General features: G+C 46.9%; 4 protein-coding genes across 4 annotated transcripts; 1 reads left to right on the forward strand and 3 right to left on the reverse strand.

Annotated features, from left to right (window-relative positions):
• Positions 1-77: 77 nt before the first annotated feature.
• F5891DRAFT_1023482 (actin) lies at positions 78-2,123 on the forward strand. Its single transcript, XM_041361285.1, has 10 exons — positions 78-308; positions 373-409; positions 462-467; positions 524-551; positions 608-676; positions 727-1,323; positions 1,376-1,447; positions 1,496-1,640; positions 1,696-1,834; positions 1,888-2,123. The coding sequence occupies exons 1-10, from the start codon at positions 285-287 to the stop codon at positions 1,896-1,898; spliced, it is 1,128 nt and encodes a 375-aa protein (XP_041227896.1). The 5' UTR covers positions 78-284; the 3' UTR covers positions 1,899-2,123.
• F5891DRAFT_1023486 (uncharacterized protein) lies at positions 2,081-2,771 on the reverse strand. The gene is made up of 3 exons (XM_041361286.1): positions 2,698-2,771; positions 2,534-2,625; positions 2,081-2,466 (listed from the first exon to the last, which is right to left on the reverse strand). Exons 1-3 carry the CDS (start codon positions 2,745-2,747, stop codon positions 2,321-2,323), a joined length of 288 nt encoding a protein of 95 aa, XP_041227897.1. The 5' UTR covers positions 2,748-2,771; the 3' UTR covers positions 2,081-2,320.
• A 1,192-nt stretch (positions 2,772-3,963) lies between these two features.
• Positions 3,964-5,538, reverse strand: F5891DRAFT_1186419 (uncharacterized protein; the record flags this gene model as incomplete). The annotated part of the gene is made up of 12 exons (XM_041366692.1): positions 3,964-4,111; positions 4,162-4,199; positions 4,257-4,265; positions 4,323-4,365; positions 4,419-4,434; positions 4,485-4,569; positions 4,613-4,629; positions 4,692-4,699; positions 4,750-4,829; positions 5,205-5,368; positions 5,427-5,461; positions 5,510-5,538. 12 exons carry the CDS (start codon positions 5,536-5,538, stop codon positions 3,964-3,966), a joined length of 672 nt encoding a protein of 223 aa, XP_041227898.1.
• Positions 5,539-7,442: 1,904 nt separating this feature from the next.
• On the reverse strand, positions 7,443-15,540 carry F5891DRAFT_1127654 (uncharacterized protein; the record flags this gene model as incomplete). The annotated part of the gene is made up of 24 exons (XM_041364198.1): positions 7,443-7,862; positions 7,907-8,163; positions 8,216-8,359; positions 8,408-8,441; positions 8,490-9,271; positions 9,322-9,464; positions 9,518-9,915; positions 9,972-10,044; positions 10,065-11,095; positions 11,117-11,417; positions 11,495-11,641; positions 11,694-11,829; positions 11,879-11,990; positions 12,042-12,206; positions 12,262-13,475; positions 13,522-14,075; positions 14,126-14,228; positions 14,280-14,427; positions 14,479-14,563; positions 14,615-14,698; positions 14,753-14,958; positions 15,011-15,257; positions 15,312-15,445; positions 15,505-15,540. 24 exons carry the CDS (start codon positions 15,538-15,540, stop codon positions 7,443-7,445), a joined length of 6,954 nt encoding a protein of 2,317 aa, XP_041227899.1.
• Between the last annotated feature and the right edge of the window lie 335 nt (positions 15,541-15,875).

The following is a 15,875-nucleotide window of genomic DNA, read 5'->3' on the forward strand; positions in this document are numbered from 1 at the left end:
CTATTGCGGTGAAAACATGATGGTTATTGCGACCTTCAATCTTGAAGTGATTGACTCAAATGCGCTTCTCATATCTTCCCTAAGATAGCTACTCCCTACTTCAACGTTTCAACGTCAATTTCCGTCTGTTGCTGTCTAACGTCTAATAAGTTATGCATTGACCGGCGGCACTGGTACTGCCTTGTGTGGTCTGAGTTTGAAATGCACACTCCGCTTGTGATGCGCTCGTGCACTTCAACTTAGAACCTCCATCACTCACCAGTCTACTACACAACTAATTCACCATGGAAGAAGAAGTAGCTGCCCTCGTATGTTCAATCCCATCGTAGCTATTGACACCGTACAAAACGCTTACCTTCTTCGCGTTGTCAGGTTATCGACAATGGATCCGGAATGTGCAAGGCTGGCTGTAAGTTTCTCTTCGATCTACGTGTTTCACCATCTGATAAGCATCTTCGCAGTTGCTGGTAATTCAAGGCCGTTTATGGGGATGTAATGATACAAACTGATCGCATCTCATTAGGCGACGATGCTCCCCGCGCCGTCTTCCCGTACGTTTTAGATCGTATATAATCACTGGTGATCCAGTGCTCACACAAACTTGCAGCTCCATAGTTGGTCGCCCGCGTCACCAAGGTGTCATGGTCGGTATGGGTCAGAAGGACTCTTATGTTGGGTAAGCTTCGACCATTTCATTTAAGCTTTCACCTAATTTAATCCACGTAGTGATGAGGCTCAGTCCAAACGTGGTATCTTGACCCTCAAGTACCCCATTGAGCACGGTATTGTTACGAACTGGGATGACATGGAGAAGATCTGGCATCACACATTCTATAATGAGCTTCGTGTGGCCCCGGAGGAGCATCCCGTCTTACTCACTGAGGCTCCCCTCAACCCTAAAGCTAACCGTGAAAAGATGACCCAAATCATGTTCGAGACATTTAATGCACCTGCATTTTATGTCGCCATTCAAGCCGTTTTGTCGTTGTACGCGTCTGGTCGTACCACCGGTATCGTCATGGACTCCGGTGACGGTGTCACCCACACGGTTCCTATCTACGAAGGTTTTGCTCTGCCTCATGCTATCCTTCGTCTCGACCTTGCCGGTCGTGATCTTACCGACTATTTGATCAAAAACTTGATTGAGCGTGGTTACTCATTCACGACGACTGCGGAGCGTGAAATCGTCCGTGACATCAAGGAGAAATTGTGCTACGTCGCTCTCGATTTCGAGCAGGAGATGCAGACTGCCGCTCAGTCATCAGCTCTTGAGAAGAGCTACGAGCTGCCTGATGGTCAAGTCATCACCATTGGAAACGAGCGGTAAGTCAATCTACGCTGATTATTACATTGTCCTAACTTATAAAATCACAAGGTTCCGTGCACCTGAAGCTCTCTTCCAGCCTGCATTCCTTGGTCTCGAAGCTGCCGGTATTCATGAGACTACGTAAGAGATAATTCACAAGAGACGCAGTGAGATTTACCCCCATTCTAGGTACAACTCCATCTTCAAGTGCGATCTTGATATTCGTCGCGACTTGTATGGTAATGTTGTGTTGTCCGGTGGTACTACCATGTTCCCTGGTATTGCCGACCGTATGCAGAAGGAGTTGACATCACTCTCGCCTTCGAGCATGAAGGTTCGTATCAACCTTTTTTGTGCAGTCATAATTCTCACTCGTCGCCACTCAATAGGTCAAGATTGTCGCTCCACCTGAACGGAAATACTCTGTCTGGATCGGTGGCTCCATCCTGGCTTCGCTGTCCACTTTCCAGAACTTGTGGTGTTCAAAGCAGGAGTACGATGAGTCAGGTCCTGGTATCGTTCATCGCAGTACGTATCTCTCATTTTACAATTGTACTGGTTCTCATTTACTCCCGCGACAGAGTGCTTCTAAATGTAATGAAAGAAGTAACCGCGTGTACGATGTACTAGAATCACATTGCTATTCATTCCTAGTAACACAGATGTCAATCGCCGGAGGAGTTCTATTGGAAGATACGATACGCATTTGGAGAAAATTGTTTATGTTGCACCGTTTGTCCGTTCTGCAGACAATAGCCATTTTCGTAATAAAAGTGGAAGTTGAATATTAAATATGAATCATGATTTGGATGACGTAGTATATACCAAGTTGGAAGACTGAACAAAGACCTCGAACTTTCAATAATTTGTATCCTACAACAAGCCGCAGTCTGGACCTCAGCAATCTGTTTGACCGATCCCCTTTGCACAAAGCGGAAATGAACAGAAAGAATGCATGCATTGAAAGTGCCTAGACGACAAACGACAGCCTGAGCATTACCGTAACAATAGGTTTTATCGCTCCTTCTTGGTTTCTGACAGTTTCTTCTCCTCCGCTTCCTTGAACAATTGTTTGTCTTCCATCAAAGAAACGACGATGTAAGCGATGAGGACTACATTGGCAGCACATATGGCGGTGATTGCAGCATAGTTAGAATTGCCTTAAAGAAGAAAATATCAGTACACGAACTCGTGACTGCTGCATCCTGCAGTAGAGTCCAGACGTACCAGACCAAACGTATTTTTCTGTGAGGAAGTATGATGAGATTGGTAGGATGGCGAGTGTTGCAGCGAAAAAGAGGAGTTTCATGAGCGCCGCCCTTTGACATCACCAATAGGATTTCGACAGACGAGTGAGTGATGTTTTCGTCTGATAGTTTATAAAGACAAACCTGGAGGCTGCCTGCTCTGAGGCCTTTGCTGGGGTAACCTGGTCACTCATACCCAGTCGAGAATGGATTAAGTGGTATTACAGAGTTTATGAATATCCTGCGCTCACATAAGCTCAGGTATGTACGTAGTCACGTGCATTTCTACCTAACTCGGTAATAACAAGGCGTTTAACGTTTACTATGTTTGACTCCCACTGGCAAACCGACGTGGACCGTAGTCTGATCATATAGAACGAATACAACTGCTCTCTCTTGATTATGAGTCTGACGTGGCCCGTGAAAGATACTAAGGTTCTTGCAAAGCTCGGCAATGTCACTCTTCCGGCCATTCCATCATATTCGACCTAGTTTCCTCACTGGTTCTGTCACTGCCGATATGTTTGACTTTTTATTCTAGAGCAGACTCGTACTCTCTGGTAAGCTTCTTGTTGTTTTTTCACTCTCGCCGCTTATATGGAGAGAGTAGATGACAGTGCGCCCTCTCGCACCTTCTTGCACTTCTTCTCGTGTCCTCATACCTCCCGCACATTCCCGCAGTCTACCGGGCCCTTCCTACACCCCTTTTCCGTGTCCTGAAACTACCTTACAGCCCATACTCTCAGGTAAGTCCTCTTTTCTTTTTTGCTCATAACATCTACAGCAGAAATACCTACTTGCCCTTGTGCTCTTGCAACTTTCCCCCAACTTCCTATCCCCTCTTGTCAGGTTTATCACCTGGGTATCCTCTGATTACTCTCGTATCTGTGACCTCAAACCAGCCCTCTTAGTCCCTTCCTCCTCTACTATATCCCTATAGTTCATAGCTGATGGGTATGGCTCTTGTTCTACAATCTTTTCATGATTGCTTGAAATTTCTAGTAAGTACTACGTATGGTGCTCTATAAGGCTATGTGTATTGAAGGTGCCACTAGGAAGCTATAGGGTTATTCTGAACGCACATTGCGAAGATTTGATTCAAACGGTCAAGCAGCCCTCGCCCAAAGTCAATTCTAAGCAGTCTCGCATTTCCTGCAATCCTGCTTTTCTGTACGATACTTATGTCGTTTCATTGTGCATACTGTTGTATACAGCAATCTAATTTACGAAGCTAATCGTACTCGTGTGCATGGCTAGTATCACAACATACTCAATATGTTAACACACATCAAACTAATCCAAAACGAACTGTACATCCAATCATGCTAAAGGATACTGCGATCCTTGCATAAGGAAAATAAGGATCTTCTGCAACTCGACGTCCAAAAAGAACAGAATCCAATACTCGCCCTACCAATGGTGAGAGGAAATAGCGGACTGAACGTTGACCCGGGTGGTAAGGAAATCGTTGCTATCCCGAACGGTGGTGGATAAAATACCGGTGTCCATGGATTCGTGCAGGTTAAGCACTAGTCGAGAGATGAGAGTAGCGGACATGCTAGAGGTAATGAATGAGAGCGATCCGTATTTATTCGTACAATCACTCACGAGCTGGTAAATGTAGCAAGACTGCCTCTGGTGTTAACCTTGGCATTCATTAGTAAATAGTCGACTGAATATAAGATGCAGGTTCATATGCTCACTGAACCAGACTGATTGATTGAAACTGTGAGCGCTTTAACTCCATTAATATCCATTCGTTGACTCACGTAGTATGTCAGGATGTTCGGTATATTGATCAGTGTCATCGCTCTGAAGGCATGTGGATCAGATCCACTCGAGCTACGATCTCGCTAGCGCCTTACCCGAAATACATTGCGCCTGCGTTAGGTTGATTCAGCATTTCAATATAAGCACAACAAAAGACTTACCGTCGTGAAATACAATATTGACTGACGTTGCTCCTGGTAAACAGAGACAACCGCAACAAGCCTCTAGTTTTGCAAATTCTGTACACTGTGAGAATGAAAATGAGTAATTCAAATACAAACAGGGCTACCCATGCCAGTCCGACACCTGCAAATTGGATAAGGTCATGACATCAGATCGCATGGAAACGGGTTTTACGAATCACTAACGGGCGGCTCTGCAACGACTTTTTAGCAAACGCACAGAGCGGGAACAAAAACAACGTACATTGCTGCTGTATATGTTTCATAGCAGCCAACTCCTGGATAAATGGTCGCATTGCTTGAGAAATGTCCAAAGGTTCCCGCCTAGAAAGGATCAGCGGATGCCCGGGTCCAAACGTCCACATGAATACATACACAAGCTACTATCACAAGAATAAAGCCGATAGTTATCATCGAGATAAGTACACGCTTGCTGCAACCGTAGAGAGCATAAATGCGAATGGTCAATATGACTCCAAGGGAATTTTAGTATGCGTACTCCCCCCAATAAACTTCCTACTCACGGCAAACAATAAGCCCTTGGAAAAGAAAGAACAGTTGTCTGCATAACGTGTATTTCACACAACTAAGCTTCCGTTGAGTAAAATGACGAATACGCAAAGAACAAGAAATAAACCTCTGTGGAATTGAGTTCTGTGAGCCTGGCAGCTCGGTATATGCATAATGAAATCAGCGAACCTCATCTGACATGGGCAGGAAATCGATGCATAAGGCAAATATATTGCCGAGCAGAGCGATATAGCGATTGACGAGAAACAACTTCGAAGACAGCGCCTTCGGACGACGCCAAATAAAAGCGATTTCTTCTGGGAGGGTCGCGATATGGTCGTATATCAGGATACCTAGAAGTATTTTGTCATCGCTCGACGCTCGGAGATCAACGATAAGATGTCCTAATACTGTTTGCCACGAGAACGGCGTACAAGTGGATCCACCTGGTAAATCGTGAGGATACCCGATGCATCTATGCAAGTACCACTCACAACTGCTGTGATTCAGTAATGTCCGGCATTCCAACAAGGTGAGTATAACGGAGCAAGGGTGTTAAAAACACCCTTCCTGTGGCACAATATTATAAGTATCAGATTACATAGTGACGTGACGTAGCAATGTTGACCTGCCTTCCAGTGCGGGATATAAATCAGGTGCTACGTTGTTTGCAAGACGGGATATGATTGATTGATTCGTGATACCTGTGGTATCAACACAATGGCATGCAAACGGAAGATGCTGTCAATCCCTGTGCCGTTTCTTACTAAAGCACGTTGATAATGATCTGATATAGTTAATCATGCAAAGTGGTTGATCATGGCCACCATGACGATCAGAGGGACTCCATCCGGAAGGAACCGAATATGTGGCAAGTTGCAACAGGAGGACAACATGGCGCTGTAAGACCAGTTTTTACTATACAAAAATTTCTGTCATATTCACGTGAACCTACAGGGAATGGTTGCAGGTAGCACAGCACGTTGGGATGACAGTGGGTGACTTCATGTAGCGTTTAGAATCCTCGATTTAGAGTATCGTCACGCACCTTGTCGCAATTTGGAGATGCTTTCCAAAGCGCAGACTAATTGCATCTAGATTACAATGTACAGTGTTGAACGTTGAGTGTAAGCAACAATTACAACATAGTCACGGTGATTGAAAGGCTTGCGTACTAGTAAATGGCACATCTAGGAGGATAGCCTCCATATCACATCCGGACACGTTCAATTGACGGCGGCACGTCAGCACGAGGACAACGTTCTAAATTCTGCCGGAAATCATCGTGTTTCATGATAGCTGTTCCATCATGATCTGATCAGTCATGTCATAAAGCATTAATGGCAGTTCAGATGAATGCACTAGTCAAATAGAGGCAAATAGCCTGATCAAAGATGCCGCAGAAGGGATGTGACAGTCACTAGTTATACTCATCACGTCACACGACACTCGCGTTACCTCGTCGACGAGTTGCGTTGACGTCGCAGCGTCACGAACGTTGAATGCATTAATGAACGCTCGGGCATTCACCGGCACCTTGCCAGGAAACCTCGTCATACAGGCACAAGCTTCAGGACTGCGATCAGGGCCATCAGGCCACCACAGAACCTGATCGGCTGGCACCCTCGAAACAGCAGGAGACCATAATCAAGAATGACTTTTATATGCCGGGATGGCTAAGTATTACCATAACTGTGACAGAGACCGGGGATGGTTATGAAAAGCATCGTTCATAAAATCGGTCCCTCAAGCTTTCAAGTTACATTGCGCTCTCATTCACCAACTATCACATCCACATCACCTGATTATCCTTCTATCATCATTGCCTGAAGTGAGGTCTTTTCGTCTAGAAGGATAATCATCAATAGATGCAACCCTCAAACGATGGTTCAATCTACAGATCACAGGCTAAACAAAAATGTCAAGATCGAACCGACGCAACCATTCCAAATACACCGAACGACCTCTGCAAAAGCACTATAATACTACACTTTCTGTCTCCGTGCCTCACCTACCGTTCGTCCTCGGAACTCTCTCATCCCCATTTTTATTTCTCCACCCTCCTATCCCTTCTTTCATGGCACCCGATTCAAGTTCCTCGCTTTCCTCAAATTCGCGCCACAGGGCCTCGGAGGACACCTACAGTATAGTCGCAGCTAGGAGGCCCTCCTTGCAGCCCATTTCTGTCTCAGATGAGTCCCTCGGGGCCGCAAGACGCTGCTTGTCCTCGCCCGAAATCTTTCGTTAAACATTCGTCAAACACATTGTCTCTCGTTGGCTCACGACACAACGACCATCTCTTCACTCGATCACGCCTGAATGAACCTCAAAAGAAGGAATCGGGGATTTTACTGATGTGTATCGATTGTGACTAAACAATGCAGTACGCATGCGTTTAGCTTGGTACAGAAATTTCGTTATCTCGATTCAGACAAGAATAAAACCAATGCTATGCCAGTATCCCATCCATTCAGCTACATCCCGAGTTCCCAATGGGCTTGAGACCATTGATCGCAGTGTCGCAGATTCTTGTAATGCTTTAGCACACGAGAGCTCCGACTCTACGAAGTTCTTTTTATTCGTAGTGGTATACCTGAAGAAGTCAAGCAACCTCAACGCAGGATTGTTTTGCAGTTGTTTAGCCGTTTGAGATGATGCCTGCTTCTCCAAAGACGCAAACCACTGAGCATACGGGATCAGTGGAACATTTAGGATGCGAGCAGCTTCCTGCATCAGGATAGTCCACGAAACAGGACTTGGATGTATCAAGTGATACACGCCAGGGGGTGAATTTAACATCTCCACCATCGATTCCGCCGCCACGATAACTGGAAGCCAATTTACGGTCTACACAGGTCAGCGATAGTCGGATGGCGATCAAGAAAACTCACATTAGAGCGGTTGGGCAAGGCACCCACAAAGAGGCCTGATCCGATCATGGATGGAATCCATTCCGTCGTTTTCCAGTATCCGCTACGCCCTCCGGTTAGTTGCTCTAGGCGAATAATTACTGGCTTCAGTCGCGTAGCGTCAGCAGCGGCTGCCAAGATATGCTCCGCAACCCATTTACTTTCGATATATCCCGAGCCGACAGATATACTGGGGTCATGCACAAGAGTCTCCTTTACAGTGGTCGATGGTGTGAGACCTGCCAAAATGTCAGTGATTCCGTGCTTTTCAAATCACCCGAAGTACTTTACCGCTCAATACACCGACTGTGCTTGCAAAAAGTAATCGAGGCGGAACTTGCCAGGGCGAGGAGATAGCAAAGTCCACCAATTCCCGCAGACCGTGAATAGCATGTTCAAATGCAGCAAGGGGGGCAGTGAAGTCCATTGGCCAAGCTACAAGTGTCTCAGCATAAATGTGAAATAATTTAGTGAATTGCTCACCAACGTGAATAATATGGGTCACACTTTGAGCCATCTAAACAAGATGAACCTCGTCGACTTACATAACAAGGCCAGTACTCACTTCGTTGAATGTGTCAGTTGGCAGCCCAAAGTAATCTTTGTCTAGAATGCCTTCCAGATACACAACCTTGCCTGTGTCCAGTCCGGTTGGGTCGAGGGACAGTGCATGGAAAGATTGTTGGTGACGTTCCAACATAGTTGGAGTTCCAGACTTGGAACGGTTGAGAAGAAATATGCGACTGATACATGGTTCACGAAGTAAGCATGCTAGAAGGTGTGCGCCCACGACTCCTGTAGTACCGGTTATGAGAACAATGCAGTCCCGTGCGAGATAGGAAGGCAGCAGTGTCTTGGGGCTTTTGAATCTAGACGTGTACTTGGCAAGCAAGGACCTCATCTCAGATACCCGGCGAAGCTCAGATGCACTCCTTTGCTCCGCTTCAATGAGGGCAGGTAGTCGCTGGTCCTCTAATCGCACTTCTAGACTCCGAAGGGTCACGTTCGCAAGGAGCTGGGTTTGGCTGATAGAAAACAATGGTTTCAAGGCAAAAGATAGCCTCGCAGCAGATAAGGAATCCAGACCATACACAGTTAACGGAACGTCAGGAGACAAATCTCCGTGCGCAATGTCCAGGGTGGCACACAATATGTCACCGACCGAAACACTGTCTTTTGAGGTTGACGCCTCATCTTCCGCGATCGTCCGCTCGGACAATAAGTGATCATACATGGGAGCGTTTCCCATGTTGACGCTGATCGTTTCCCAGTTAAAATCTGGGATATAGAACCAGAAGGGCCCATCGGCAAGCTTTTGAATACCTTCCGCGATGAATTGGAGGATCCCTAAGTAAATTTGATGTCAATTTCCGCAATCTCATCAGCGGAAAACTCACTATGAGATGACATCCCCCAATCTGTTAGGTATTTAAACTTTGTCGCACTCGATGTAGCTACAAATGAATCTGTGATTATGGGAGTAACAATAGAGAATGCGTTGGGCATGGTGCGCAGTCTGCCATCCATCATAGTGTTTGCTCTGAGGAACATATGTGAGCAGTCAAAGAACACACGCAGTTCGAAAAGACGTACGCTGCATAATTAGTTTGACCTGCATTTCCGAATAGTGCTGAAACTGAGGAAAACGAAATGAAGAAATCCAGCTTTTTCATGTCGATTGTGTTGCATAGTACCTCGAAGGCTCCAATCTTAGGATCGAACGGCATATTGAAGTCGTTCACCGATAGCCCAGAAAAGAAACCATCCGCTAAAACCATGGAGAGCAACATGCACCCCCCGAGCGGACTCTGAAGTTCTTGCACCAACGCTTTCATGTCGGGCTCGCAGAGGGCATCAATCGCATCGATGCGTAAATTCAAGTCTGGTAGGCTCTTGAGGTATGCGATGATACGCTGAGATGCAATGTCTCCCCTGCGCTGAATTCCAGCGCACCCGGAACGCGAAGTCAAGACGATTTCCCGGGCGCCATTCTAATGAGTCGACTTAGTGTGAAACAAATAGATTCAGTGAAGAGCGTAATTCTGACCTTGTACATCCACTGGGCAATCTGAAGCCCAAGGCTGCCGATACCTCCCACCAGTATATAAGCCTTCTTGTCGCTGAAAAGATGTTTCTTCACATGATGGGATCACCAGGCTTGGTAGTAATGATCTCACTGAGACTGCGCATGGGCATCTTAAGCTCGTTGCCAGCTATATCTGATCCAAGACGAATAGCGTGGCCGATTAACCACGGGTCACAGGCAAGCAGCGATTGCAAGCCTTTCGTCGGATGCTTCCATGGAAATGTCTTCCCATTGGCTGTCAAGAGGCGTGCTAAGAGGTGGAGTGTTGCCATGTCTCTGTATTCAGAGACAATTAAATTGAAATGGCCATTAGGGAGGCGGCCGATCTCGGAGTCCGTCGCATGTTGCGTTAAAGTAGTGACACGAAAGCCCCGGAGAAGGTAGAGTTGAACAATCTGGATGCCAGTTTGAGAATCTGCGTGTGTCACCAGAATCTCTCCACGAAACCTTCCAGGGTTCTCAAAATATGTAGGACCAACAGCAAGGACCGCTATAGCAAACACGAGAACAGCAGGTGCCGTCGATATATCAGCACTCCAAGCTACTGGAGCATCTACCATGCTATCCAGTGGTGATACAATGATATTTCCAACAGGGGAAGCGGATATTCCCATAACGCCTTTGTGTGAGCTGTCCAATGAGCCAATAAAGGTCCATATCTGATCGTCCGATCGGCTGATACGTTGTACATGCACGACAGCAGAATGACCATCCGAAGAGGGAGATGAGCAATGAACGATGGCCGACTTCTCAAGTCGCCACGGTTCGTCGAAGTTGAAAGGAGAGACCTTCTTCGGACCCTCGCAAGGTGTTATTCTTGGGACATGTACCAATCCGGATGCGTCCACCACAAGCTCGGTCTCCACCTGGTGCATCTTTGATACAACTTCAACTGCCCGTCTTATGCTTTCATCGTCCCAACCTGAGTCGAACACTATCATGCGAATTTTCCATGAAAGATATTCCTTCCGTAAGGATCGCACGAACCCAACAGCCTCGTCTCCACCCGGACCAGCGAGTGCTGTAAAATAGATGGTACAGGGATTTGTGGCATCCTGTGCAGATAATATCCGCTGAAGTTCCATCTCTTTTCCGTGTTCGTAAACTATAACGTTGAGTAAAGGCGACAATAACGTTCGAGCATCTGTGCCGACTAGGTTCACCGAACCAATCCTGGTTTGGACATCCGTTGGCAATTCATCCTGGGCAGGGTGACGACACGAAGAGAGGTTGAGTGCGATAGGCTCATACACTAAGTCGAAGCAATGCCTTGGCTCATATAGAGAGGATTCTCCGTGGAGGGCAACTTCGAATGATTGCATTGTACAAAGATGATTTCCGTCTTCGTCCAGGAGGGCGATATCGTATGTCAGAGATTCTGCTTTGGCGTGAACTACTGACAGAATTCTCAATAATAAACGAACTCACGAGGTGCCCACTGGCGAAAAACAACATGAGCATAGAGAGACTGCGGGAATGGTGACGAAACAAGTGCTTCATGGATTGTCAGATTTTGCAGGCGAGAAGGAAGATAATACAAGAATTTGTCTGTGAGATAAGTGAACATTGGATGGACCATAACATGTATCGCAGAGTCGAAGATAACAGGGTGGATCTTGAATTTTTCCAGTCTATCATGTTTGTCGCATGAGTATATCGTGAAGACAAGATGAACGCTCATACCCTGGAAGGTCGCCAACATCGCCACGGATCTGCACCAAAGCTTCATCGTGGCCTCCATCAGTACCCCGGTAGCAGTCCAATATCCTTCCGTAATCTGGTCCATATTGAGCGAAGTGCTCAAGCGCGTTATAAAAACCTGTGACAGTGGGGTCAGTGACGAAGCCCGACAGCGACTTGTGACGGACCTTCAACGCTAACTCGTGTGCAGCGTTCCTTTATCGCCTGAATGTCTACTGCTGGTAAGGCTGAACTTTGAGGTTCAAGAGATAGGTAGCCCTCAGCATGCAAACGATCATACTAACCATAGGTGAGTGATAAAACGAAAAACGATATACTTGTTTCACGTACTTGAGGCGGTACACCAGATGATTGTAATGGATTTACTAGAGCGGAGCGCACCGTCCAGTGAGGTCCTTCAGTGCTGACATCAACTGACACTGGTTGGTCTCCGGGTAACGACAGCATGAATAAGAAATTAACATCCCATAATTGTCTTGCACCAAACTCCAATGCCTGGAAAGGACAGGTTGGGTGTTATTACCCTTACCTTTCGCGAATAAGTACTTACCATTTCGAGAAAACCTGCAGCGGGCATGATGGGCTCGCCTTGAATCACATGTTGAGTTAGGTAAGGATGTGTCTGGGAGTTGATACGAAGCTGAGAGTAGTTTAACGGCCCGTTACGAGGCTGGCAAATTCTTTTGATTAGAGGAGAAATTGGGTACAAGAGGACCTTCTTGCGGGAAAAAGGGTAAGCGGGTAGTTTGATGACATCTGCTGCGGTGCATCCGTTGAGAATATTGAAGTCGATACAGCAATGTCCAGCAACAGCCAGCTTGCCCAAAGCGTGAAGAAAAGATACCACTTCGCCTTGATTAGCTTTGGGCCTGCACAGAGGACAAACAACAGTCGCTGTCCCGTCGCTGAGGGCGACCAGATAACCAGCGAGAACTGGATGAGGTCCTATCTCTAAAAAGCTCGGAGAATCCAAATCGTGAATCATTCGGCGGATCGCTCCTTCAAATTGCACTGGGCCACGTGTGCCAGACCAATAATATTCTGCGCTGAATCGGTCATTCTTCAACATACCGCATTCAGTGGAATATGTTGGGATTTGAGGCGGCTGTGAAGGATAGCGATCAAATACATCCGTTACCAACCGCAGAAATTCATCGCGACAGGCGTCCATCATTCTGGAATGTACAGGAACAGCAGTGTTTAACCGCTTTGCGAGAAATCCTGCGGCCTTTGCGTATTGAACCGCGAGGTCGATATCAGCAGATGCGCCCGATAAAGTGACAGCGCCAGGAGCATTATAACAGCCAATATCCATATCAGCCTTCCCCTGTTCAGCGTATATCTGAGATATAACTTTCTGGGCCTGTTCGGGGGAACATGAGACGGCAGCCATCGCGCCTTGAGAGCCTTCGACGATTGTCATAGCCCGTCCACGCGCGATTGCAAGCTCCACAGCCATAGCTTTGCAACCTGCTCCAGACGCGTATAACAAGGCAGTCTCTCCTGCAGAGGCGCCTACGATCGCAGTGGGCTTCATTCCCAGGCTTACAAGAGCATCGAAAGTTGCGATTTGAAGCATGGTTAGAGCAGGGAGAGTTACTGAGATAGGCCACACATCGCCGAATGCTTCTACGGAGTGAGCGTTTTGAGTGAAAAGACCAGTCCGTTCAATGAGCGAGAATCCAGTCGAAAGCTTGTGTATTTCGTCCATCTCGAGTATGCTCCTCTGGAAGACAGTGCAGGAGCTAAATAATTCTCTGCCCACTGACAAAATTTAGCATCGAATTGCGAAATGTTAAAGATGTCTCACTTTCAAAGTGCTGGGGACCTTGTCCCGAAAACACAAACACAAGTGGGGGTGGGGTGCGCGAAACGAGAACTGGCTCTGTAAAACGAGGGGAAGAATTTGATGAAGCGACCGCATAAGAACGCCAAGGCATAGACCTGCATCGACGTCCGAAGGTCACCGCTACAGAAGGTAATTTTTGATTATCTATGGCTCGTATAGATTCTCCTATTGCCGCTGTTGAACGCGGAGATAGGCCACCCGCCATCAAGAGGCAAGGAACTTGAATGGAATCCGACCGCCAGAATGGTATTACAGGATTACTTGAAGGAGGACTTTCAATAACACAGTGACCATTGGCACCGCCGATTCCAGAGCTTGCTAATGAGACCAGCGAACGTCCAGTAGTGGATTGACAAGGTAACGAGGTCGGCGACGAGACTACACGAAGATGGAGGTCCTCCCAACGAATAGCCGGATTAGGGTTGCGGAGATTGACATTGGGAGGGATAGTTCCCGATTGAAACATGGAACAAACCTTACACAGTGATGCGAGGAACGCTGCGATCTCGAGGTGACTAGATAAAACGCAAATGAGCCTAAGTTGCTTATGAATCCGACAACATACCCTATGTTTCCTTTCACACTGCCTACAAGGAGCTCCAAGTTATCATTCTTCAGAAAGCTCTCTCCAACCCAATTCGCTTCCGTGGGATCGCCGATTGCAGTCCCTAGAATTATGCACAGTCAGCAAAACTAACAGCCTAGGTTCAGGAACTTGCCTGTGGCATGAAGCTCCACGAAATCGACTTCGTGTGGCTGACGGCCAGCTTGTTTGAAGGCTCTCAGCATCGCATCCCTTTGAGCATAGGCTACAGGAGAATTTGCAGGAGCCAGCGAGCCGGACGAATTGATACCAGTGCCTAAAACCTATGGAAAATAAGAACGATTATATACATATATGTTTCGGGAATGGCGCACAGTAGCATAGATGTGGTCATGATCAAGAAGAGCCTTCTCGAGCGGTTTTAGAACCACAACAACGGCGCCCTCTCCCCGAGAAAACCTTGAAGTGACTCTCAGTTTGTGAGTGATACAGATTCAAATGTTGCCTCACCCGTTAGCGGAGGCATCGAATGGTTTGCATTTACCATCTGGTGCAAGAATCCCACCTTGGCTGTATGCCAGCCAATCCACAAACCTGGTCAAGTAAGGCGTTTCGACTTTCAGTTTTCAAAAACAAAAAAGGACCTACCTATGATTCAACTGACAACCGCCCACAAGTGCCGCTTCGCAATCTCCATTGCGTATAGCCTGAATAGCGAGATGGAAGGCAGAAAGGCTGGAGCTGCAAGCAGTATCTGTGGGGATGGATGGGCCGCGTAAGTCCAGGTGGTATGACACACGGTTAGCAATCATCGAAGGGGAATACGCCAATGAACCGCGGGTTTCAATATCATCCTAAGATACCGTTAGGAGTAAGCGAGCGAACCACAAGACGGGTATCACCAACCTCGCCAGAAATCATCCAAGCGTCATGGGCGACACTCGCCATATAAGTGCCGATATTCTTTCCTCGATAATCGATTCCAGAGTCCAACAAGGCCAGGAATGATAACTCGATGAGCTTTCGCGTTCCAATTGTCATAATCCTGGCGTCCTTGCTACTGATTCCGAATTCGATATGATCGAATAAATCTAAATCTTTCAAGAATGCGCCATGTGTGGCAGCCACTTGGCCGATATTTACTCCGTTAAGACTAGGAAAACCGTCAATGATCAAAGGGGGGTATTCGTATGTGAAACATACTTACGCATCTATGTTGAATCTATCGCCCGGAATTTTCTCATAGGCTTGATGCTCGTTCATGAGGAAGTCGAAGAGCGATAGATAATCAAGGTTGTTTGATCCATGAGGACCACTCGGGAGCTCTGCAGAAATGCCAACCTGCAAGTTGGCGGATAGGTTATGTTAGCCAGCAGTAAATTGGTCGACCAAAGGCTTACCAGTGCGACTGGGTAGTGGTCTTGTGAAAAAGCCATGATATTTCGTATGGAGATGGGCAATGAACACTGGCATCAGCAAGGACAGAGCCATCCTTTTAAACTCACACCAATCAGGTAAGTTCGCAGCAGCCAGAACAAGGCCAACACACTGCCGCATCACGAGTAGATCGTACCATTACCAACCGGTGTACCGAAGTGGGGAGTAGAGATCGAATTGAAGCGCTCACGAGTCACGATGTGGTAATAGGCCAACGTAACATTCCGAGTCATTCAAGTTGGCTTGCGCACCGCAGGTGATGCTGATTAGGCTATTGTTGTTCGAGCTGAGCGCTGATCCTGTTGATTTCTTAATGATCATCATCGATCATTGT

Source organism: Suillus fuscotomentosus (assembly GCF_016647785.1).
Source record: "Suillus fuscotomentosus strain FC203 chromosome Unknown F5891scaffold_17, whole genome shotgun sequence".
NCBI lineage: Eukaryota > Fungi > Basidiomycota > Agaricomycetes > Boletales > Suillaceae > Suillus > Suillus fuscotomentosus.